Source organism: Lycium barbarum, chromosome 12 (genome assembly GCF_019175385.1).
Source record: "Lycium barbarum isolate Lr01 chromosome 12, ASM1917538v2, whole genome shotgun sequence".
In the NCBI taxonomy this organism is placed as follows: Eukaryota; Viridiplantae; Streptophyta; class Magnoliopsida; order Solanales; family Solanaceae; genus Lycium; species Lycium barbarum.
Window position 1 is genome coordinate 61,518,143 of NC_083348.1, and position 23,534 is coordinate 61,541,676.

The window sequence follows — 23,534 nt, forward strand, 5'->3', positions numbered from 1 at the left end:
ACAGTAAATTTGAAACGAAAAATAAAACTGCTGGAATTTCATGACATTTTCTTTGTGCATTAATATGGATTGTTTTCCTTCCAAAGTTTGTTGTAGTGTGATCACTGTTTTAGTTGTTTCTTATACCAAGAAACATGTAATGCCAAGTGACACTAGTATTATTATTCTTTTGTCATTTTGACGACTATCATGTTTTTACAATCTCATTGTTCAAAAGGAATTTTTATATGTTTTTAGCGTTTTGAAAGACGATGTCAGTGAATATTGGTATTGGGTGTATTGCGTAAGATATGGTGAAGTCGGTTAGTGGTGCATCCTACCCATCTTTAGGCTGATCTCATTGTTGGCTTGTAAAAATTGCATTAGGTTGCAGTTAGACAATAGGAGCCTTAGGTTGTGTTGAAATCTTCTGTGAAGCCCATTTTGAGTCTGCACTTATCCTGTGAAAACCATCCATCTGTCTCTTGTACTGCAAAATCCAGTTACCTGTTTATCTGTTCTATCACTTGCTACTTATCCATTCTATTGTTGCAGCCTTATAATGAATTGGCATTTAAGAAAATTACTCGTAACTATTTGTATTCTCTCATACCTTCTCAAAAAACTATTTGTTTGTGATTCTCTCATCATTTGGACGTCTCTAACAAATTGTTCCTGGGGTCTTTTCTAGGTTAAATCAAAACTTGAAATTCTTGGTTCTTATACTGATGCTACTGAAGGACTAACAACACATGGATGGATAACTAAGATTGAAAACCACGGTTGCTTTGTCCGCTTTTACAACGGAGTACAAGGATTTGCCCCTAGGTTAGTCCCTTGCAATTCACTTGTCACACTAAATGCTAGCACCTGCCACTATATTTATATTTTTTTATTTTCTAATGTGTGGTAATACAATGATATTTCGCTTTTAATCTGATTATGTTTCTGTAAATGATGTAGTACTTCAATTCTGTACTGTTCTTTCATCCATTAATCATGATTACATTTCTGAGAGGCTTAAGTTTGTATTACCTATATGTTCCAAAGATATTTGTTCTCTTCTGGGTTATGAATTTGTTTTACCTTTGTGTCATCTCTGCTTGCATATTAATAATTTCTTTCAAATATCTGCACTAGGATCTCTTGTGTGGATGTTAATTTAAAGGAAAATTTGATTAATTCCTTCTTTGCATTCTGACAAAATGAAGTAAGACTAAATATAAATAAAATGAATTGGACGAGCAAATTTTTTTTAGGATCAGGGTAAAGGCTACATGTGATTTGAGATTTGTCAGTATATTTCACTCTGTATGTATTATATACACGCAAAAAAAAATAAAAAATCAAGGTTATGGTACTTTCTCTACCCTACTTATATGTCAATTTATATTTATGTGATATTTGCGACGTCTTATTGGCACTGACACGTCCATATATGTATCCAGATCTGAACTTGGACTAGATCCGGGGTGTGAAATAAGTTCCATGTATCACATTGAACAAGTAGTGAAATGTAGAGTTACCAGTTCTAATCCGGCTTCACGTCGTATTAACCTCAGTTTCACGACAACACCCTCAAGGTTTGTTTCTTTTTTGTCTTGGATGGTATAGCGATTGCTTTAATGAGGATGTAAAAAGAATTCATTTCTAATTTGCTCTTGAACTTTCTTTTATAAACCAGTGACTCTAGTCTGTGAAATATTTTTTCTTATTCCTTTAATGAGCTTATGTTAGAGAAACATGTCTCTGTAGGAATCCGTTTTTCTGTTTTCTTGATTTTATCTTTTCAGTTTCGAGTGGTATGAAGGAAATAGTTGAATATCTTTCATTTTTTTTTTTCATCAAGTAGTTAAATATCTTTCATTATGAAACAAACAACTTTTCATACACTTAAATGTATGGACTCCTTGTGAAAACTGTTTGTTCATATCTTGTTAGAATGTCAGCAATCTCCTTTAATTAATGGGCTTTATATGACAGTGCTGTTCCTATTGTTATTGTACCATCTGTAAATTTTGTGGATCATGAATATATAGATATCTTGAACTTAATATAGTTGGAAGCTCTTTTGCTTTCTTGATGGTGGTTCGGTAGAGTTGGTGTCTGTTGAATCCTTGAAATCTTTAGACTGGAATATTTACTTGGATTTTCAAGCTTTCTTCAAGAAGCGTTTTATTGCCACGTTGATCTATAATATGCATCCTTACCCTTCACGCATGTGGTTTTTTTTCTTTTCTGAGATTGCGTTTCTGCATTGCATTTTTTGGTTAAATATATGATTCCTCCATTTATTTGAATGTTAATGCTAGGGTATTCAGCAATGAACTGGTCAAACCAGGAATTGTTGTTTCTGGAGTGGTTGAGCGAGTAACTCCTCATGGAATTGTCCTAGATGTTACTGCTCAGGGTCATTTTAAGGGCTCAATCTCACCCCAACATTTGGCTGATCACTGTGGTGAATAATTACTCATTTCATCCTTTCTTTTTCTTCAATTGCTTTTACAGTTTTGAGATTTCCCATCATTATTTCCTTGTGTACTATCTGTATCAATTAGGCAGTTAATATTGTTGTTTTTACCGCTTGCAGGCCATGCTGAGTTGATGAAGTCCGCCTTGAGGCCTGGGTATGAATTTGACCAGCTTTTGGTTCTTGGTACTTTCTCTATCCTACATCCAGCTGTATTCGGTGATCTCTTTAGTTAATATCTGCTCATTTTTGACCATTCTTTTCCATAACTCACCTTTCAGTTGTCCAGTAATTTTGTAATGTATTTGTTGGATACACATAGCTAATAGTTTTACTGATAAGAGGCCAAAGTGGTAGTTCTAACTACTACTACAACAACAACACACCCACTGAAATCCCACAATGTGGGATTTGGGGAGGGTAAAGTGTATGTAGACCTTACCCCTACCTTGGAAGGTAGGGACGCTGTTTCTGAAAGAACTTCGGCTCAAGAGAAAGCATGGCAAACAAAAAGGTCAGATAAGGACAAGCAATTCAAAGCAGTATGAAAATGAAAATAACGAAAGCGAAAAAGTCATGATAAAATAGTCTGGAAAAAAAGCAGGAGCTACCACAGATAAACAAGATAATCGAAGTACAAGAAACAACAGATAGCGGCATAAATCAAAGGACAAGAAACGATGGAGCAAAATTGTGACTACTATTACAAAAGGATAAGTGGGACTACCTACTAGTCTTCTACCCTAATTTGCATCCTCCATAATCTCCTATCTAAGCTCATGTCCTCGGTAAGTTGGAACTGCCCCATGTCCTATCTAATCACCTCTCCCCAATACTTCTTCGGCCTGCCTCTACCTCTCCTGAAACTGTTCATAGCCAACCTCTCACATCTCCGCATTGGGGCATCAATGTCTCTCCTTTTTACATGCCCAAACCATCTCAGCCTCGCTTCCCGCATCTTGTCCTCCACCGAGGCCACTCCCATCTTGTCCCAGATATCTTCATTCCTAATCCTATCTCTCCTAGTATGCCCACACATCCATCGTAACATTCTCATTTCCGCAACTTTCATCTTCTGAACGTGAGAGTTCTTGCTAGCAAACACTCCGCCCCGTACAACAAAGTCAGTCTAACCACCACTTTGTAGAATTTGCCTTTAAGTTTTGGTGGCACCTTCTTATCACACAACACTCCGGAAGCGAGCCTCCATTTCATCCACCTTGCACCAATACGGTGTGACATCATCGTCAATATCCCCATTTCCTTGTAAAATAGACCCAAGATTTTAAACTTCCTTTATTTAGGATGGCCTATGTACCAAGCCTCACTTGCATGTCAGCCTCATGCGGTACGTCATTGAACTTGCACTCCATGTACTCTGTCTTGGTCCTACTAAACTTGAACCCTTTAGACTCCAAAGTTTGTCTCTAACCCTCCAGCTTCGCATTAACTCCGCTGCGAGTCTCGTCAATCAAGATTATGTCATCCGCGAATAACATACACCATGACACCTCACCTTGAATTTGCCAAATCAATCCATCCTCCGCTAAGGCAAATAAAAACGGGCTAAGAGTTGATCCCTGGTGCAACCCTATCACAACTGGGAAGTGATCCGAGTCTCCTCCCACTGTCTTTTCCCTGGTCTTGGCTCCAACATACATGTTCTTGATCGCCCTAATGCACGTCACTGACACCCTTCTGGCCTCCAAGCATCTCCATAGAACCTCTATTGGCACTTTGTTGTAAGCCTTTTCTAGATCGATGAATACCATGCTTAAGTCCAATTTCCTCTCCCTATACTGCTCTGCTAGTCTCTTTACAAGATGGATGGCTTATGTAGTTGAGCGCCCCGACATGAATCCGAACTGGTTCTCTGAAATTGACACGCCTCTCCTCACCCTCATCTCCACCACCCTTTCATAGTGTGGCTTAGCAGTTTGATACCTCTATAGTTGTTACAACTTTGAATGTCGCTCTTGTTCTTGTACAAAGGAATCATTGTACTCAACCTCCATTCTTCGGGCATCCTCGCCGTCTTAAAAATCACATTAAACAACCTAGTTAGCCACTCCAACCCTGCTCTGCCTGCACTCTTCCAAAATTCCCCAGGAATCTCGTCAAGCTCGATCGCTCTTCCCCTGCGCATCCTACAACAAATAACACCCTTAACCTCCTCAACCTTTTAATTGTGACGCCTCTCAGAGTATTCCAATTCTCCCATCACAATGTCTCTGTCCCCTTTTTCGTTCAAGAGTTTATGAAAGTATGACTGCCATCTCCGTCTGATGAGAGCTTTCTCCGCCAATATTTTTCCATCCTCGTCCTTGATGCGCTTCACTTGATCCAAGTCATGTGCCCGCCTCTCCTTCGCCTTGGCTAGCCTGAACAACTTTTTATCCCCACCTTTGTCCTCCAGTTCTGCAAATAGGCGTTCAAAAGTTGTCGTTTTTGCCGCCGAAACTGCCAACTTCGCCTTCTTTCTCGCGATCTTATACCTTTCCATATTCGTCCCCTTCTCCTCATTATCCTTAATGTCTATAAACTTCGTATACGCCACCTTCTTTGCTTCCACCTTCCCTTGGACTTCTCCATTACATCACCGGTACCCACGGTGTCCACCACGTCGACCTGTCGAGACCCCCACAACCTCTATAGCTGCTTCCTTAATGCAACTGGCCATCCTATCCCACATGCTACTCGTATCCCCCTACTCTTCCAAGCCCCCATAACCATCAACTTCTCTCCCATCTCCTGGCACTAGACAAATTCAAACTCCCCCACTTGATCCTCGGTCGGTCATCCATGACCTCCTCCTTCTTCTTCTTCTTCTTCCTTTTGATCTCCAAATCCATCACCAAGAGCTTATGCTGGGTCATTAGTTTCTCACTCGGAATGACCTTGCAGTCTTTACAAAGACCTTTATCATCTTTTCTAAGGAGCAAAAAATCTATTTGTGTTGCAGCCACCGAGCTACGAAAGGTTTTCAAGTGCTTCTCCTCCTTCGGGAAACTGGAGTTGGCTATCACCAATCCAAAGCTTTTGCGAAATCCAGAAGTGAGACTTCTCCATCCTGTCCCCGTAGCCAAAACCTCAATGCACATCGTCATAACCCCCCGAAAATGACCTGATGTGTCCATTGAAATTTCCTCCTACGAATAACTTTTTAGTGGGCGGTATATCTCCCACCACTTCGTCCAAATCCTCTCAAAATCGCCTCTTCTCCTCTTCGTCAAAGCCCACTTGCGGCGCGGAAGCACTAATAATGTTCAAAGTGAGCCCTCAGGGGTTGGCCTGGTGGCAATTGACTTGAGCCTTGGGGTGTTCCCTTTCAAGGTCTCAAGTTCGAAACCCACTGGGTGCAAACAATTTCTGAGGGCCATCGGACTGGGTAAAATCTGAATTAACCGTGGTGCACTTGCGGGAAACTCCTTGCCGAGGGCCTGTGCACCCCCGGGATTAGTCGGGGCTCTAAGAGACCCGGACACCCGGTGCTTAATCAAAAAAAATAATGTTCAAAGTGAACCCTCCAGCAACCAACTTAATCGCCATCATCCTGTCATTGACCCTCCTAACCTCTACCACCTGATCCCTTAGCTCACTATCGCCTAAAATGCCTACCCCATTCCTATACGTCGACTTACCCGAGAATCATAACTTATACCCGTCCACATCCTCAACTTTAGGTCCTACCCATTTAGTCTTTTGGATGCAAGCTATATTAATCCTCCTTTTCTTAAGAATCTTAACTACCTCTATGGACTTTCCCGTTAAAGTCTCAAGGTTCCTAGACCCATTGTCAACCTAGAAGCTCCCTTAACCCACTTACCTCCCCTAAACCTTGCCCCCGTCCCCGACCGAGAACATGACCCTAGTCTACCATCGCTCACTAAATCCACTAAAGCATTAAAAATAAAATGGCTAATCAAAGTTTTATCCTAAAACAAGCAGGAACTAAAACTAAAGCACAAGTTACCAAGAATCTAGAGGCAAGTCGGACTACTACAACAAGGATGATAGAACTAAAGACAAGAATGTAAAGTGAAGATTTAATAAAGCAAAGCAGATAAAATTTAACTACAAGGATAAAAGACAGAATGAATGCGGACCACCGGAGGTACCAACTCCAGGAAATCTGTTCGCCGCAGGAAATCACTGTTTGCCGGAAGTTACTGTTCACCGATGGAACCTGCCGGAAAACTTGAGTACCTGTGCAGGACTGACCGGAAACCTACTAGAGAGGGGTTTCTGGTTGCAGAGTGGAAAGAAAAGAAGCGAAAAGAGAAGAGGGGAGAGATCTGGCCGGAATGGGTCGCCGGCGATAAGGAAAGAGGCGATGAACAGCGTACCTCGTCGGAGCAGCGGTGGGTAGTGCTGTCCGTCGGCGAGAGAGGAGATAGCGGAGAGAGAATGATACCTGGTTCATTATCGGGGAAGGGGGGACTGGGGGTGGGAGGTGTAGTTGAGAGCAAAACTTATCTTTGGTGCAGTACGAAAAATGAAAAGCAAAAGAGGGAAAGGAGACTTCTACGTTTTATAGTCGCGTTCTGCAAAATCAAGTACCGAATACTATTTAATGAGTATTGCTGTAGATGTTTGTGATGCCCATTATACTACCTTATATTAATGCTGCAGTCATCTTTATATCCTCTTGTTATTTATTCCTGTTATTATGTTCAGTTTCAAAAAAGAAAACTGTTCTTGTTATTATGTGATTTTTCTGCAATTTAACCAATTACTATTGATAGATTAACCTGTGGTATTTCCATGTTCTTTTAGTTTTTTGGGGCTGCATGAGGGAGAGGGAGAGAGCGTTTAAACACGACACTTGCACTGACTAGATATTTGTTTGGGTCTTTGATGTATGTAGATGTTGAGGGCAGCAATTTAGTACTCTCTGCAAAACATTCTCTTGTCGCTTCAGCTCAGCAGCTTCCGCTGGATGTTAATCAAGTCCATCTTAACTCTGTGCTGCATGTAAGAAACTTACTTCATAGTTTTTGAGCTTCTTTTCATCCCTTCTTTCTAGGTAAGTTGGGCAACTGTTTATAAACCAAATGGCAAGGAGCTGAGGCACATTTTTTGCGTCTGTTTTTCTCCTAACTGTGATTGTTCATGACTGAAAGAGATCACAACAACTAAAGCTTTTCTTTTGAAAAATGCTCAGAGCACTAGTAGTTGAAGTGGTTTATGGACCATCACACTACTTTCTGGTAATTCCACTTCTCCGCTAACTACAACATATGTTTTTTTTTAAATCCAGGGGTATATTTGTAATATAATTGAAAGTGGTATCTTCATTCGCTACCTTGGGCGCTTGACTGGGTTTTCTCCAAGAAACAGGGTATATACTTCTTACAGTAAATCTATTACCTTCACGATTGCATCTTTTATTTGGACGAAGGGCACAATATGATCAATAAAAATGCTGAGTAATCACCTTTTTTTATCCCGTGAAGGCTACTGATGACAGAAGATCTAGTCTTTCTGAAGTTTACCAGATTGGACAGTCTGTCCGCACTAATGTTGTTGATGTAGGTCAACAGTTCGGTAATGTGAAGCTTTGGTATGTTATGATTTTGGGATTCCCAGTGAAAGTTTGATTCTTCCCTTCCCTCTCTCATTCAGGTCAACAGTGAAACAAGTCGAATTACAGTTTCTTTGAAGCAGTCTCTTTGCTCTTCAACAGATGCATCCTTTATTCAAGAATACTTTCTTGTGGAGGAGAAGGTAATTACTGACCATGATTTCTATGTTACAGAAAAACTCTTCTGATCTTTTGACAGGAAAAATATCCCTGTTTTCTTGTCATACACAGTGAGTGTTCTGCCTCTTGCATACTTAATCAATTGCTTCCTGGAATGTGCATCTGAAATTGGTAGGGAAAAGATCTATCAGAACATAGATCAAACATTTTGGAAATTTGTGAAATTACTGTATGGGCCTTGTGTAGGCAGGTTTTCTCTCGTTATGTTGGGAGGGACTTTCTATTTGGTAGTGCACTTCAAACTTCCTAAGTTCACTCTAATTCCTTTCTCTGCGGTTAAATGAAATTCGCATTATATCTTATGCCCGTAGGCTGAGTTATGTTATATATTGTTCAACTTTTCCCTAAATTAAGTCCAGACCTTTCCCATCCGATTAATATTCACCTACTTTTTATTCTTGGTTGTGTCGACTGGAAAGTTAAATATCACATGTTCTTATGATTTGCCTGTTTCGACTAGAAACTTTTTGAAGTACCATAGATCTCCATATTAGTAGCTTTTGACTTGAATGATCAAAGTCTGTTACGGCCCCTGCTCATCTGTTTTGCCATTTAATTAACCTTCTCAACTTTCAAGAGCGTGAATTCCTGCCCTGGGTCCACAACCGGTGGGCTTGTATGTGCACATTGTCTCATGCATTGGAGTCTCTACTCTAGTTTCATCATTGTTCCATGTCAGTAACAATGTTTTTTTTTCCATTAATTGGGTATCCGAAAACCACACTTCAACTCATAATAATAAGTAGCCGATGCCCATTTACAAGTTTCGAGCAATCAATGCTTAAAGAATCAGGTGCTGTTTTCTTTTGCTACTACAAATATGACATATCATCTATTGGATCTCTGTGCTCAATCAGATTTTGTTATATAAAAGGGGATGTAGGAAATACTCTTTTCTCTTAGAGTCTCATTCTGAATGGATTCATCTTTCTCTGCTATCAGATTGCGAAGCTGCAGTTGGTGGACTCTGGAGGTTCCGACTTAAGATGGGTGGAACAATTTAATCTTGGTAGCACTGTGAAGGGAAAAGTTCATGAAATAAAGGAATTTGGTGTTGTAGTAAGCTTTCAGAAATATGATGACGTTTTTGGTTTTATTTCCCACTATCAGTGTAAGTCCCTTTGAAACATTGAATAACCAGTTATTATTTGTTGCCTTGAGAACTAATATTAAGTAAATGATATTCTTTGCAGTAAGTGGAATCTCTGTGGAGACTGGCTCAAGTATTTGCACAGCAGTACTTGATGTTTCCAAGATAGAACGCCTAGTGGATCTGTCTTTGAAGCCAGCTTTTGTGAATAAATCAAAGAAAGAGACCACTAATAATCAAGCCCAGAAGGTCATTCTTGAATTTGCTATTTCATTGTTGTGCTGTACCGTTAATTATCTTGGTTTATTCGTCTCGTTAAAGATCTTTTTCGAAGAAATAGTATTGCTTCTTGCTTTTATACTATTTTTTTCTTATAACCGAGAGATCCCTGAGGGCCTGCGGTCCACGGTTCAGAATTTGGTCGATGATGGCCTGTACCTCTACCCTTTTGTATTTAGATACTAGACTTTTGTTTGCGGCAGGGTTCAAGCCGGTGACAGGTGGCTAACCCACACATCGCAAGCTGGGGCCTGTTTTCGTATTAATTCTTTGGAGAAAAACTATTGATTTTTGTATGAATATTGTATTTTATTTTCTTGTTTTATCTAGCATCTATATTGGTTGCACTACCTGTTCTTTTTCTCTTTCATGTATTTGATTACTTTACCTTTATAAACAGAAACGCAAAAGGGAAGCGCTAGGAGAATTGGAAGTAAATCAAACTGTAAATGCAATTGTGGAGATTGTCAAAGAAAATTACTTGGCAAGTTTTTCAGTTTTTTATTTTTGGCTGTATTCTGTCTAGCTTCAATCCATATTGTTAGGCGTGCTTAACTTTTCCTGTTAACCAGGTTGTTTCACTACCATCATATAATAACACTCTTGGATATGCATCGCGAGCTGATTACAATACTCAAAATCTTCCTCATAAATCAGTTGCCAATGGAGAAAGGTAAGAGAACCTGATAATTTCTATTCTATTTGTGTTTATTGTGTTTTCATTTTCAGTTCCTTTATGTTGTCTGCATGGAGAGGAAAAAAGATTGTCATTTCATTTATTATGTTTTTTAATCATTTAGTAGTTTAGCTTGTGTTTGGAATTTATTGTACTTAGTCGAGGTGCTAGCTCGCGTGCTCGAAGACCATGGTTATTAAAAAAAAAAAAGAAGATGTTGCAAGTATAAATATCTTCATATACCAAACACTCTAATAAGTACTGCGACTTAACATCACCCATGAAATGTTAACTATGACCTTACAGTATTACTAGACTTGGAAAGGAAGTAAAGAGAGAATTAGAAATTTCAGAGAGTAAAACTTGCTTCGACGTGGTTGCGTTTTATCCTTCGTGAAAAGCAAATGGCTGGACGAGGTAGCTACGATATAGAGGAGTGATATGATTGGAAGGAAAAAAGTATATTGAAGAATCTTGTAGTATGGTTTCAACTCAAATGTGGAGTAATCTATATATCTAGCAATGTCAATTTTCCGTATTATAATCCTGAAGAAGTGGGAACTTGGTTAGATGAAATTTAAGCTACTGTAAACATGCAAACCTTATAGAAAAGCTAATGTAAACATTCAATGTGCTTTTCCCATGGGTAGAAATGTAGGAGAAACAATCTTTGTGTAGCAGTCAGAAGATATAGCTAGCCGAGACTTGAATTGAACAATATAGAAGAGAAGGCTACCATGGAATTTGAGTCACTTTGGGAGAGGAACGTCAGGAGTGCACTTCTTTCTATCTAGTATTTAATATAAGGGGATTTCAAATTCTAAGTCAAGAACCAAGAAGTATTAGTTTAATTATGGGACGAGCCAAAATTAGAATTGACTTATTTTGTGAACTAGTAGAGTTGAGGGGTAAAAATTGTCTACCGCTACAAGTTGCTAAGAATTTGCTTTCCATGTTGATGTGGAAGAATGTTCTCATTCTTACTTCATTGATGTACTCTCCATTTCCAGCTTCATGCTACAGTGCTTTCTGTTTTATGGATAGCTAAGTAGGACATTTTATTTGATGCTTGCATTGTGGTTTCTATTTTGTAATTCATTTTTCTCAATGTAGTGTCATTGCCACTGTTATGGCCCTTCCGTCTCCTTCAACAAGTGGGAGATTGCTGCTGCTGCTTAAGTCTATCAGTGAAGCTAGTGAAACGTCGAGTTCCAAGAGGGCTAAAAGGAAATCTAGTTATAATGTTGGATCGCTGGTTCAGGCAGAGGTATGGATATCGTTCTTGGTAATACCTACGCTTCTGCATGAAGGATTCAGATCACAAATTAGTTGGGGGCTATATTTTGTCTTTTCGATTAACTGCAGATTACTGAAATACGGCCACTTGAACTGAGACTAAAATTTGGGTCCAGTTTCCATGGGAGGGTGCACATAACAGAGGTAAGCAATTACTTGATGACTTCTTCTCAAATGATTATGTAGTGGTACAATAAGTTCCCTTCTCCAACCTTAAGTTCCTCCTTTTGGCAATAGAAAAAGAAAGAAAGTACACCTCATAGCAGAAATCCTTGCCTTCTTGAAAGGAAAAAGAAAATAGGAGAAAAAGATAAACTTATAACTTGATTTTGGTGTTCCTAAACTTTTGCTTTCAATTTCTTGGTGAATAGGTATCAGATGACAATTATGCTGAAGCTCCACTTAGTAACTTCAGATTTGGGCAGTCTCTTACTGCAAGGATTATTTCAAAGTTCAATATGTCAGAAAGTGTTAAGAGAGGCTATCAGTGGGAGCTATGCATTAAACCATCCACACTTGCAGGTGAAATGATAACATGGCCAAGTATGGCATGAGGCCTTTTTTGTTTTTAGCGACTATTATTACCTCATCTTAATTCCTTTCTCTTGAGCTTGGCTTCTACCTCGTCCACTTTGAACATATTTGCTCTCATGTTGTTAGGTCAAATTCCACCCCCTCTAAAGCCTCATAGATTGTCAGAGTTTACCTTCGGCTGTGACACTCTAGATGGTATCTTGAGAGAGTGCAATAAACTGAAATTTGTATTTTGTGATATATTACTAGAAGGTTTGCTGCTTTATTTTTGTTTCTGCAAGCTCCACAAGCCTGACATGTGTGACTTTTACCCAATCTTGTGTCTTTGCATGTTTTTTTGGAGAAGGTAACATATTTGTATAAATATAAAATGGGACATTCCACTTCAAAACTGTGGACTGCATGCTTATTTTTATGTTGACTAACACCAAAAAGTCTCGTGATTCTGTCCTTTGCTATATACAGGATATGTGGGGGCATTCTCTGATTGAGCTATTTTCCCCCGTCTTATATATTTGTGGTTGACATGTATATATGCATGATACGGAGAACTCTTAATTTTAAATCAATATATCACATTCATTGTTTCCATGAGTTTATGTCTACGCATGTTCACTTTCTCAGCTTGAAACTCTTAGCTTTCTTTTATGAGTTCCACTGAATATGGTCAGAATAGATGCAGAAAAGGTTTATCCCGATCAAAGAAATAAAAACCAAAATAGATCTTATGCAGTAGGCGTTGTTTAGATGTTCAGATTAACATTTGTTAAATAAACACGATTCATCTGATGTTCAAGTGACGCAAGTCTGCATTTATTTTTGAAGGTATCCCTTTTGACTATGGTTGTTCTTCTTTCTTGTCCAGGATCTGGTGAAATTGAACCTGTTAAAAATTTGAGTTATTCAACTGGCCAGCTCGTTTCTGGCTTTGTGTACAAAGTTGACAATGAATGGGCTTGGCTAACGATATCCCGAGATGTTAAGGCCCAGATCTACATCTTAGATAGCTCAAGCGAGCCTAATGAGCTAGATGAATTTCAGAAAAGGTTCTCTGTCGGCAGGGCTTTCTCTGGTTATGTTTTAAGTTGTAATAAGGAGAAGAAGTTGGTGCGCTTGATTCCACATCCACTGTTGGTTGACCCAGAAAGACCTGCCTGTCAACGAGATGGTCTCACAGATCATTCAAGTGAAAGTATGGCATTTCATATTCGTGAAGGCAGTGTTTTGGGTGGCAGGATTTCCAAAATCCTTCCTGGTGTTGGTGGATTGCTTGTTCAGATTGATCCTCACCTATATGGTAAGGTTCATTTCACTGAACTTGGAGATCCAGGGGTTGCTGATCCGCTGTCTGGATATCACGAAGGACAATTTGTAAAGTGCAAAGTACTGGAGATTACTCATTCAGGCAAGGGAACTGTTCATATTGACCTCTCGCTGCGGTCTATTTCAGACAGAACCCAGAAGCAGGAACTCTCTGCACTCAATGATACAGTGTAAGTTCTAGATCCCTTACACTTGAATTTTCCAAGGACTAATCCTTAGACATCTACAAGTATGCTCTCTCTTGCATTATTTGTTCAAGGTCAACATACATGAGCTTCATGATACTGGATGCATTTATAATATCATCGGTAATAGCTTCTTATCATGCTGCAAATATAAAACATGCTACAGTATGTTTTATTTGTGGAATATGATGGTACTTCTAACTGATAAAAAATTTGTTGTTGCCCTAAGCCTTCTAGGCGGTTTCTGGAGAGTTCTCTTCAATGAATTTTAAGGTCAATGTGTGCTATGCACTTGATCCCATTGGTGACTTCTGTTATCCGAAGTGCACTGGACCTTAATGTGTTCAGTATCCTCCTCCTTGCGGACCCGAGGGAGTCAAATTTAGCTGATTAGGCGTTCAATGAATTTAAAGGCTGATGTGTGCTATGCACTTGATCCCAGTGATGACTTCTGTTATCCAAATTACATTGGACCTTCTTATGTGTTCATGATCCTCCTCGCTGCAGACCCAAGGGAGTTAATTTTAGATGATTAGGCCGAAATGTCCGGTTATGGTTGTCTCATAATATACTAGGTAAATTGGTTATAAAATTGATAAAGAAGTTGTATTACTTTGGAATCTTACCCAATACTAGAGGAGGGGGAAGGACTATTTCCCTTGTTTTGCTTAGGAAATTAAAGACAAGGGCAAGTAAAGTCAAGCCCTTCCACATTAGCGTTTCCTGTCCCTCTAAACCGAAAGAAACATTTTAGATGTCTTCTCAACTGCACCAAACACTTTGATGACAAGGTTGTTACTTATAGTAAAAGAAGTATTCTGTGACTCCTACTTCCATCTCTCCTTCCTTTCCCTCCTTGAGTCTATCTAACAATTATTTCAATGTTGATATTTAGGGTGTTGGCACCCATATCATTTCCGCACTTCTTTTTGTTTCTTGATTAATTTCTTCTCCTTTTCTTTGTTCAATTTTTATTCAGGGATTTTGCTGTGTTAATGGAGAAGATTGAGGATCTTCAACCAAATACGATGGTGCAGGTAGAACATGAGTTAGATTTTTTTTCTTTTGCAGGCTGCAGTCACATTCTTTACATAGTTTTCTGACCTTTAAACCTATAATACCCTTCTGTTCGTGTCTTTGTTTTCATTGCCCCTCCATGCAAAAGATAATGTGCAACATTGATGTATGGCACACTCTGATAGATGTCCTTAAGTTAACTTTGATGATATCTGGTATTGAATCTTATGTAGTACTTGTCGAATTGGAAATTAAAAGATTGAAGGGGTTCTTAAAGAGGAGAAAGCCTCATCTTCATTATAATGTTGGGAAGGCTTTAAAACCCTTCAAATTAGGTTCAATCCCTCTTTTCCTTGAGGTCCAAGGGATGTATTCTTTCGGTGGGTAGAGAAATCATATGATTCCCTTCTTTCATCTGAGAAGAATGAAGTCATCTTCCTAATATCTCATGGACTATTAACTAACCACTCGCTTCTTACAGACCATAATCTATCCTACTCAATCCCTTTCAACTTGCCTAAAATCCCACAAGGAGGATAATGTTCTTTGCTGTTCAACCAACATCTGCTTTTCTTGAAGTGTCAGCTTTCTAATAAATCCTTCACCGTAAGTGGCATACACCAACTGATACCCTACATATCTGAACATCAGATTGGGAGAAGAAGGTAAAGTTTAACAGCTAATGCCCTCCCCCTAAAATACAAAACAAAACCATTTACTACAGCTTCTAAATTTCAAGTCTTTCCTCAATGTACTGACCCAGCTACCAAGGATTCCCGATAGAATATCTTTCCTAATTTCAATTTACATGTTCTGAGTCCATGACATATCTTCATTGATCTGTCCCTTATAAACTGTCTAGCCCCTTGTATACCAAGTCCCTTTTTCATCCTCATACTTGTCTTAGTTAACCTTCTCCGTATTGCTGTCATGTCACTTACAATCAAAGCAAAATTTCTCAAGTTTCATTTTGCTGATTGATTGATCTCCTCTGCTACTGCTGGCTTCTTAAAAGAGATAACCCCCTCCAGCTCAATATAAGTGTCCACTTAGCACTCCCCTTAAGAAAATACTACCTCCTAGAAAAAATAGGTATTTTGACTAAACTACCCTTAATTAAATAATACCTAATTAATATTGTTTCTTTATTACATAAAAATTCACCTATCTAAATAAGGGTAAATTCGGAAGAAAATAATTACTTCCTTCTTGATTATACAAGTGGACACTTATTTTGGACCAAAATAAAAAGTGTAAGTGGACACTTCTTATGAACTGGAGGGAGTACATTATATTACGTGGGAAGATTCGAATGTGAACTTCATTTTTTATCAATGCTAATAACACTGCCTTCAGATACATTTTCTTTCTCCTGTCCACTAATATCAAAATTTTGAAGCAACTGATTCGGTTGCATCGCATATATAATTGTTCTCGCTTTTATCATTGTGCCACTGCGAGCAACTGCCTCTTGTATTTTATATGTAAAATAAATGCATGTCGACTGAGGTTGTAACAAACTATCCGCCCCCCACCCCTCTCCTCCTCCTCCTCCTCCTCCTAAGGATAGTTGTAACAAACTATCCTTAGTCATATAGCTGGTTATAGTATTTACGTATAGACATATCAAAGGGAATTCAAATGGTTTCTTTCATCAGCCTTACATTCTTATAGATGTGCAAAAAATTCTTGTTTGTTCATCCATTTCCATCAGTGTTGTCAAAAGCGCGTATAAGCCCTGAAGCGCTTCGCCTCACTTTATGTGTGCTTCAGTGTCATCATCAAGGCTGTAAGACTTACTTTTCCTTGCCAATTAGCCTTTCTTGAAGAGATGACACTAAATAATTGATATTTCACTCTATCGGTATGTTTTTATAATTTGTTTGTCCATATATTTTTTATTCATGCTTATTATTATTAGTCTTGCTAAGCAAATATATATTATTATTTTTGCACCATTGCGCCTTTTTTCATTAAAGCCCATGCTTTATCTGCGCTTAAAGCCCCAGCTGACTTTAGAGCTTTTTGAGCTTTTCTCTTTTGATAACACTGGTTTCCATTAAAATAGTTCAACATATAGGATATGAACTGATTTCTCGGTTATTAAAAAAAAAAAAACAGAGGATATATACTGATTGTATACTCAATACTCATTGGTATAATCATTTTAGGTCTCACTCTTTGGATGTTACTGCATCTATAGTTATGATTGATCTCCTCCATCTGCAAGTTAAATTAATGAGGAGGTTCCTTTCTTCTTTTCCATTTTTTACTTTTTAGGCATATGTGAAAAATGTAACACCGAAAGGATGCTTCGTAATGCTTTCTCGCAAAGTTGATGCAAAAGTTCTCCTGTCAAATTTGTCTGATCGTTATGTGGAAAATCCAGAGAAAGAATTCCCTGTAGGGAAACTTGTCATTGGCAAGTAAGTTTTCTCAGTATGGATAAATTTTTTATTGTCTCAATCCTCATATTGTTGTATACTAAGTTCCTTTACTGCAGGGTGGTCTCCGTGGAGCCATTGTCAAAGCGAGTTGAAGTCACTCTAAGGACATCAAATGCAGTCGGTGCTTCCAAGTCTGATAAAGATGCTCTAAATAATCTGACTGTTGGGGATGTCATATCTGGCAGAGTCAAGCGAGTTGAACCATATGGTTTGTTTATCACAGTTGATCACACAAATATGGTATGTAACAGGTCACTTCCAGTAGTTATGACTTGCCTTTGGATAGTAAGTTATGACCTAAGTGAACACATTGTTACTTTTGAACATGGGTCAAACTCACTTCATTCATAACTACTATTTCAGTGTACATTTACGTTATTGTAATTTCATCAGCTGTAATGTAATTTCTCCACTCCTTACTGATAAGTGTGTCTTTTCCTGTTTGTATGTTTATCAGCTATAAGAAAATTCTCTATTCTTTGAGAAAGTTCTGATGTTAATCATGAATGTATTTTTCTCGTCAGTTTGCAATATTGATGAGCTATTGTTCTTAGCTGAAAGCTTGTGCTTACTTGTATGCTGATGATTCCCGCTTCATTTTCTAGGTTGGATTGTGCCATGTTTCAGAGATCTCTGACAATCATGTCGACAATATTGACTCTATACACAAAGCTGGGGATAGAGTGAGGGCAAAGATTTTGAAGGTAAATGCTTGTTCAGTATGACACTACAGTTTAGCAGTGTAGACAAACATTTTGAAATAGGTGGAATTTTATCAAACCAAAAGGAAAAGGGAGAGTAATGGAAAAGAATTTTGTTTATGTGCCTTGTTTCATTTTCTTCTCTATGTTCTTTTCATGGTTTTTCATCTCCTGGTTTGGGGACAATATTAACAATGTTAGACCATGTTATATAAGTGAATTGTAAAAGTTGGTACTTAATTTTAGCATGTCAAATTCTTTTATCATCCTTCTGAAGCATTACAAGTGCTAATGTAGCTCCAGAATTGCATGAGTGATGACTTCGGCTGTCATTTCTGCCATCTGGGTGTGTTACATTCAAACTCATTTTTTAAAATTTTTGTCAGGTGGATAAGGAAAGACATCGAATTTCACTTGGGATGAAGAATTCATATTTTAATGATGCTACAAGTGGTGAAATAGATACAAAGCTGAGTTCTGGAGATGCTCTTTCCATAGGTATTGAGTCAACTCCTTCACCTGAGAGGAGCTCCCAAGGACGGGAGAATCTTGATGGTGAATCTGTTGATGGGAAGGACCTGTTCCTTGCTGAAGTTGAATCTCGGGCATCCATACCACCCCTGGAGGTCCCACTTGATGATACAGAAAATTTGGATATGGGTGATGTAATTAATCAAGACTCAGGTGATGCTACCAATTTAGATACTTCAGATGACAAGAACAAGAAACATGCTGCAAAAAAAGCAAAAAGATTGAGGTACTGTTTGAATCATTAATCTTTCTTACCTGTTCCTCTTCGGTTTACTAATTCACAGGGAGGAACTATATCATAACTGTCTTCATATGATACAATCTTTGTATGCAGGGAACAAGAAATTATAGCAGCTGAGGAAAGATTACTGGAAAAAGATATTCCCAGAGATGAAGATGAGTTTGAGAAATTAGTTAGAAGTTCCCCAAATAGCAGCTTTGTCTGGATAAAGTACATGGCATTCGTTCTGTCTTTGGCTGATGTTGAGAAGGCACGATCGATTGCAGAACGGTAAATCTTTGAAGTTATATTCTCCTCATCTAAAACAAACAATGAATTCCATTTCTGGCAAATAAAGAGTTGAAACAAGCAAACATCTTGGTAGTATAAAGACGTAGTTGAAATTTTATCCTTTAACTAAACCTTTGGTCATATTGGTATTTAAAATCTTGGATGTGAGCTGTTATTTTTGTTGTCTCTCTTCTAAACTATGTATGCTTCTTGTGCTTCAATGTGGTAGAACAGTCAATATGCCAGCGGGACTATAATTTTATTAATGGCCTGTTTAACCTGTTGAATTGCCAACCTCGAAAAAGTTTCTTTTTTGAACAGGTAATTAATGCATATTGATAGAAAAAGGAAAAAAGAAATATCTAGCACAAAGTTGGTTCTAGTACATTTACATAGTCAGAACCTTCCTATACAAAAAAAAAGAAAACAAGAAAGGGTCCCTTCTCTACAATTCCTATCCCTGTAGTGAGTGGATGAGATCTACCAAGCTATTATCATCTTTGACATCCTGAAGATTACACCAAAAAGCCATAAGCATCTAAACTGATCTTCTGTATAGAATCTGCTTTTCTTTCAAAACATCTTGCATTTCTTTCCTTCCATGATATCCAACAAAGACAAGCTGGTACAGTTATCCAAATCTTTTTTCGTAGTATTCCTTATTCTTTCAACCCCCTAGATGGTTAGGAGATCCCTCACTGTATGAGGCATGGTAAAATGCATCTTAAATAGGTTTAAAACTAGTGATCAGATCTGAGTTGCCACGGACAGTGAAGGAATAAATGGTTGCAGTTTTCTTCATCATGGTTACACATAAAGCAGCTGTTGTATAATGAAAACCCTCTTCTCTGTAGTTTGTTGAGTCAGGCACGCCTCTTGAATATAACCTTTTTTCTCTGAAAGGGTTCATTTGCATGGAACACTCAAAAGAACCACATGAGGTGCAAAGTCATACTTGGCCATGTGGGAGTGCCGTGTTTTTTGTTCTTTCCTGTGCGTAAGTGTTCTTAGGTACTATGAGTAGTAAAATGTGATTGAAAATTATGTATGACCTGTTAATTGTGTCTTGATTCTTTTCTCAAGGGCTTTAAGGACAATAAACGTGCGAGAAGAGTTGGAGAAGCTGAATGTTTGGGTTGCCTATTTTAATTTAGAAAACGAGTATGGAAATCCCCCAGAGGTACGACAAAACAATGATATTGACCCATTCTATATGTTTGTTACATCTCACTTTGCAATCCAATATTTGCCTCTGAATCTCATATTCTTGATTACGATCCAGGAAGCTGTTGCAAAAGTATTCCAAAGAGCATTGCAGTATTGTGATCCCAAAAAAGTGCATCTGGCCTTGTTAGGAATGTATGAGAGGACAGAGCAACACAAACTCACAGATGAACTTCTTAACAAGATGGTTAAGAAGTTCAAGCATTCGTGCAAGGTACTGACAGCTAGAAGTGATTTTAGATCCCTATTTAACTATTGCTAACTCTTTTTCTCCTCTTTTCATTTAGGTTTGGCTCAGGCGGGTTCAGTGGCTATTGAAACAAAGCCAAGATGGAATCCAGTCAGTGGTGAATCGTGCTTTGCTAAGTCTTCCTCCGCACAAACATATTAACTTTATTACACAGACTGCAATTCTAGAGTTCAAGTGTGGAGTTCCTGATAGGGGTCGCTCCTTGTTTGAGAAAATGCTTCGTGAGTATCCTAAGAGAACTGATCTGTGGAGCGTTTATCTTGATCAGGTACTGTACTAAACTGCTCTTTTATGTGCGTGTTGACATAAATCTTTTCGACTGTACATGACTCAAAATTAAATTCAAATGAACAGGAGATTCGACTGGGAGATGCAGATGTGATCCGTGCCTTATTTGAAAGGGCAATTACTCTCAGTCTTCCACCCAAAAAGATGAAGGTGATCCTTATATATTTCCAAGAATATTCTTGAAAATTTTCTTCAATTGGTTTTTCTTGTTTTAAGATGGGCCTTTTCTAATTGCTTGTGATGTCTGGATTGCAGTTCCTCTTTAAGAAGTATCTTGAGTATGAAAAGACGCTTGGTGATGATGAACGAATGGAGGCTGTGAAAAGGAAAGCAATGGAATATGTTGAGAGCAGTCTTGCTTGAATTAAATCCAGCAGTCGTGGAGATGTGAGTATCTTGACATGGTTCAGAGTCCTTCATAGTGCTGAAGAACAGATGGTATCACCTTGAGGTTGAAATTGTCTGCTTCTCATGCTGTTTTGACGTACAAACACGACTAAAAGTGGCTACAGGATCTGTTGAAAGTAACGCCCCCAGCAATATAACCAACTTGTATTGTTGGACGACACTTCAGTTATTGAGAATAGAGCAGTTAGGAGATTGAAATGCAATGCTCAGAGAAGCATGTGTATGTGGGGATTCTCGAAATGTCACTTCAATTTTGTAAGAGTAATTTTTGGCACGCACTGAGAAACTGGTGTAAAGAAAACCTCGATTTTATGCAAGGGGAATATGATAGTGTTAGGCATTTCTGTGTGTATTATTATCAATATAATTTTAGCAAATGAAAATGAACTCATTGTATGGCTATAAATTTTATTGCGCAATTCCAGTAGGTGAACCACTACTGATTATCTCCATGCTATTTCCCGTTTCTTAAAAAGCCAAAAGTCCAGCAAGAGTTCGAATGTAGGCTATTATATTTCTGTATGTTTATCTATATGAAGTCTTGAAATGGCAAATAACTATTGTATGTCCTTTTGGTATTGTGAAATATCTAAAGGAGACCTCTGGATACTTTTTCAGTGTTTGTAAAGGTAAAAGGAGCAACAAGACAAACTTATGGGGTTTAAGTGAAGTGTCATTTTTCTTTGAAGGGAAAAAAGAAGAAGGAAGTAGTACAAGCACACCTGGCAACAATTCTTCATTCATTGTTTCAGTTCTTAATGCTTCCAAAGCAAAACAATTTTTAAAACAATTTTACAACCATAAGTCTACTTTAAAGTTAAATCTGTCCCGGGTAATTTCATTAGAACTTGCGTAATGGTCAGAACTCAGAAGTGTACAAGTACAAACTTTATGGAACATAGGGTTGACTTTTGGATCCGCTGCCAGGAAATGTCTTTACGTATTTATGCCTTGTGTGGTTTTCGCTGGGGGCGATCTACCTTATGAGCTAGGAATGCCACACCATCCGCACGTTTCGGCAAAAATTTCGAGTATGTATACAAATATCTGTGAAAACACATATAGATATATTAAAGTAAAATTTTCACAAACAGCTACCTTTTAGCTCCTTAACCTATAACTACATGTTCTACATTTATAATTCGTAGCTAGAGGACGTATATTTAGCTAGTAGATGCGTCGACTTAAATATAGGATAAATATAATAGAAATACACATGCTGAGAAAACTGAAAGTGTTATATTTATGGAAACAAAATCTATTCCAATTTAAATTAAAATCAGTTTTTAATGTTCCCTGATTCACACAAATATCCTCCCATTCCATATCTGATCTCATATCTCATTCAAACAACTAACAAATTCAAAAAAAATTGAATTCAAAAAGTACATTTATATTTTTAACCAAAAAAAAAAAAGTTCAAAAACTAGTTCATCAAAAAACTTTGAAAAATAACAATATCAAACCAGTGAACAGAGCTCGTTTTAAACGACGAATATATATTTGAATTCATCTGTTGAAATATCGAATTCAAGTTGAGTTCATAATTGAGGTAACAACGTTTTCACTGCAACTTTTTTTTATTTTTTTATTTTTCTGAAATTTTGAAAAATATATGAAAAATATATCTGAAATATAGTCAACAGAAGCCAGAGTAAGTAATATTGAACATAATAATAAAAAATACAATTAAAATATAGTCATAATTGAGTTCATAATTGAGGTAACAACGTTTTGACGGCAACTTTTTTCCCTTTTTTTCTGAAATTTTTCTAAATATAGTCAAAATATATGAAAAATATATCTGAAATATAGTCAACAGAAACCATAATAAGTAATATTGAGCATAATAATCAAAATACAATTAAAAATATAGCCAAAATATATATGAAAAACAACTATTAAAATATCAATCCAAAACATTGGGAATTGAAAATTCGGGTTCTATACCTCTAGTCCTCATCGGATTAGAAACTTTCTTAGCCATTTCACTTGAATCTAACAAAAAACAACCAAGAACAAACAGTGATAACTAATTATTTAGAGTTGCATTGCTGATTCAAACAAAAAAAAAAAAACGAAAATATAAATATAAGTTAAATAAACGGTGAAATGTAAAAATCAGTATAGAATCTTACCTTTTTTGGAAATGAGATTTGAATTATGAGTGAAATTAATGAGTAGTTAATTAGAGATAAACAAGGAAGTTGAACTATTGTAAAACTGATTTGAAATTGGAGGAAAGTAAGGTATATTGGGCATAATGGCGTGTATTTAGGGGGATAGGAGAGAGAGACCTTTTTTTTTTTGCTTAAATTTAGGGGTGTGGGAAGTTATCAGATGAGTGGTAAAAAAGTGGTAGCTATAAGAAGTAAATATGTTATATTTTAGCTACTAAATATAATTATTGTAAAATTTATTTATGTTCCATAAATAGATAATAATGTAAGTTATGCCAAATAAATTTTATTATATTAAATAGCACCAGGCTTGCTGTGGTGCCAATGGTTCGTGCGGGTCACTTGAAGTTTTTATTTCTCTAATGTGCCCGAGTTTGAAAC

At 37.6% G+C, this 23,534-nt stretch overlaps 1 protein-coding gene across 4 annotated transcripts in view; it reads left to right on the top strand.

Annotated features, from left to right (window-relative positions):
• Positions 1 to 21,419, top strand: part of LOC132623360 (rRNA biogenesis protein RRP5) — a 45,092-nt gene extending 23,673 nt beyond the window's left edge. Inside the window, exons 14-40 of one of the 4 annotated variants that reach the window (XM_060338105.1) lie at positions 671 to 807; positions 1,428 to 1,562; positions 2,292 to 2,437; positions 2,570 to 2,635; positions 7,317 to 7,423; positions 7,710 to 7,790; positions 7,906 to 7,980; positions 8,075 to 8,176; positions 9,156 to 9,324; positions 9,407 to 9,552; positions 9,983 to 10,066; positions 10,155 to 10,255; positions 11,372 to 11,525; positions 11,624 to 11,698; positions 11,926 to 12,097; positions 12,954 to 13,581; positions 14,576 to 14,633; positions 16,894 to 17,039; positions 17,117 to 17,300; positions 17,666 to 17,764; positions 18,148 to 18,518; positions 18,627 to 18,803; positions 19,887 to 19,983; positions 20,086 to 20,241; positions 20,315 to 20,545; positions 20,632 to 20,715; positions 20,821 to 21,419. In XM_060338105.1, the coding sequence (XP_060194088.1) occupies positions 671 to 807; positions 1,428 to 1,562; positions 2,292 to 2,437; positions 2,570 to 2,635; positions 7,317 to 7,423; positions 7,710 to 7,790; positions 7,906 to 7,980; positions 8,075 to 8,176; positions 9,156 to 9,324; positions 9,407 to 9,552; positions 9,983 to 10,066; positions 10,155 to 10,255; positions 11,372 to 11,525; positions 11,624 to 11,698; positions 11,926 to 12,097; positions 12,954 to 13,581; positions 14,576 to 14,633; positions 16,894 to 17,039; positions 17,117 to 17,300; positions 17,666 to 17,764; positions 18,148 to 18,518; positions 18,627 to 18,803; positions 19,887 to 19,983; positions 20,086 to 20,241; positions 20,315 to 20,545; positions 20,632 to 20,715; positions 20,821 to 20,928 (4,089 nt within the window). In that variant the 3' untranslated portion in view covers positions 20,929 to 21,419. The remainder of the gene's footprint in view (positions 1 to 670; positions 808 to 1,427; positions 1,563 to 2,291; positions 2,438 to 2,569; positions 2,636 to 7,316; positions 7,424 to 7,709; positions 7,791 to 7,905; positions 7,981 to 8,074; positions 8,177 to 9,155; positions 9,325 to 9,406; positions 9,553 to 9,982; positions 10,067 to 10,154; positions 10,256 to 11,371; positions 11,526 to 11,623; positions 11,699 to 11,925; positions 12,098 to 12,953; positions 13,582 to 14,575; positions 14,634 to 16,893; positions 17,040 to 17,116; positions 17,301 to 17,665; positions 17,765 to 18,147; positions 18,519 to 18,626; positions 18,804 to 19,886; positions 19,984 to 20,085; positions 20,242 to 20,314; positions 20,546 to 20,631; positions 20,716 to 20,820) is intronic. The other 3 variants (XM_060338106.1, XM_060338108.1, XM_060338107.1) reach the window with 3 other exon arrangements.
• The last annotated feature ends 2,115 nt before the right edge of the window (positions 21,420 to 23,534 follow it).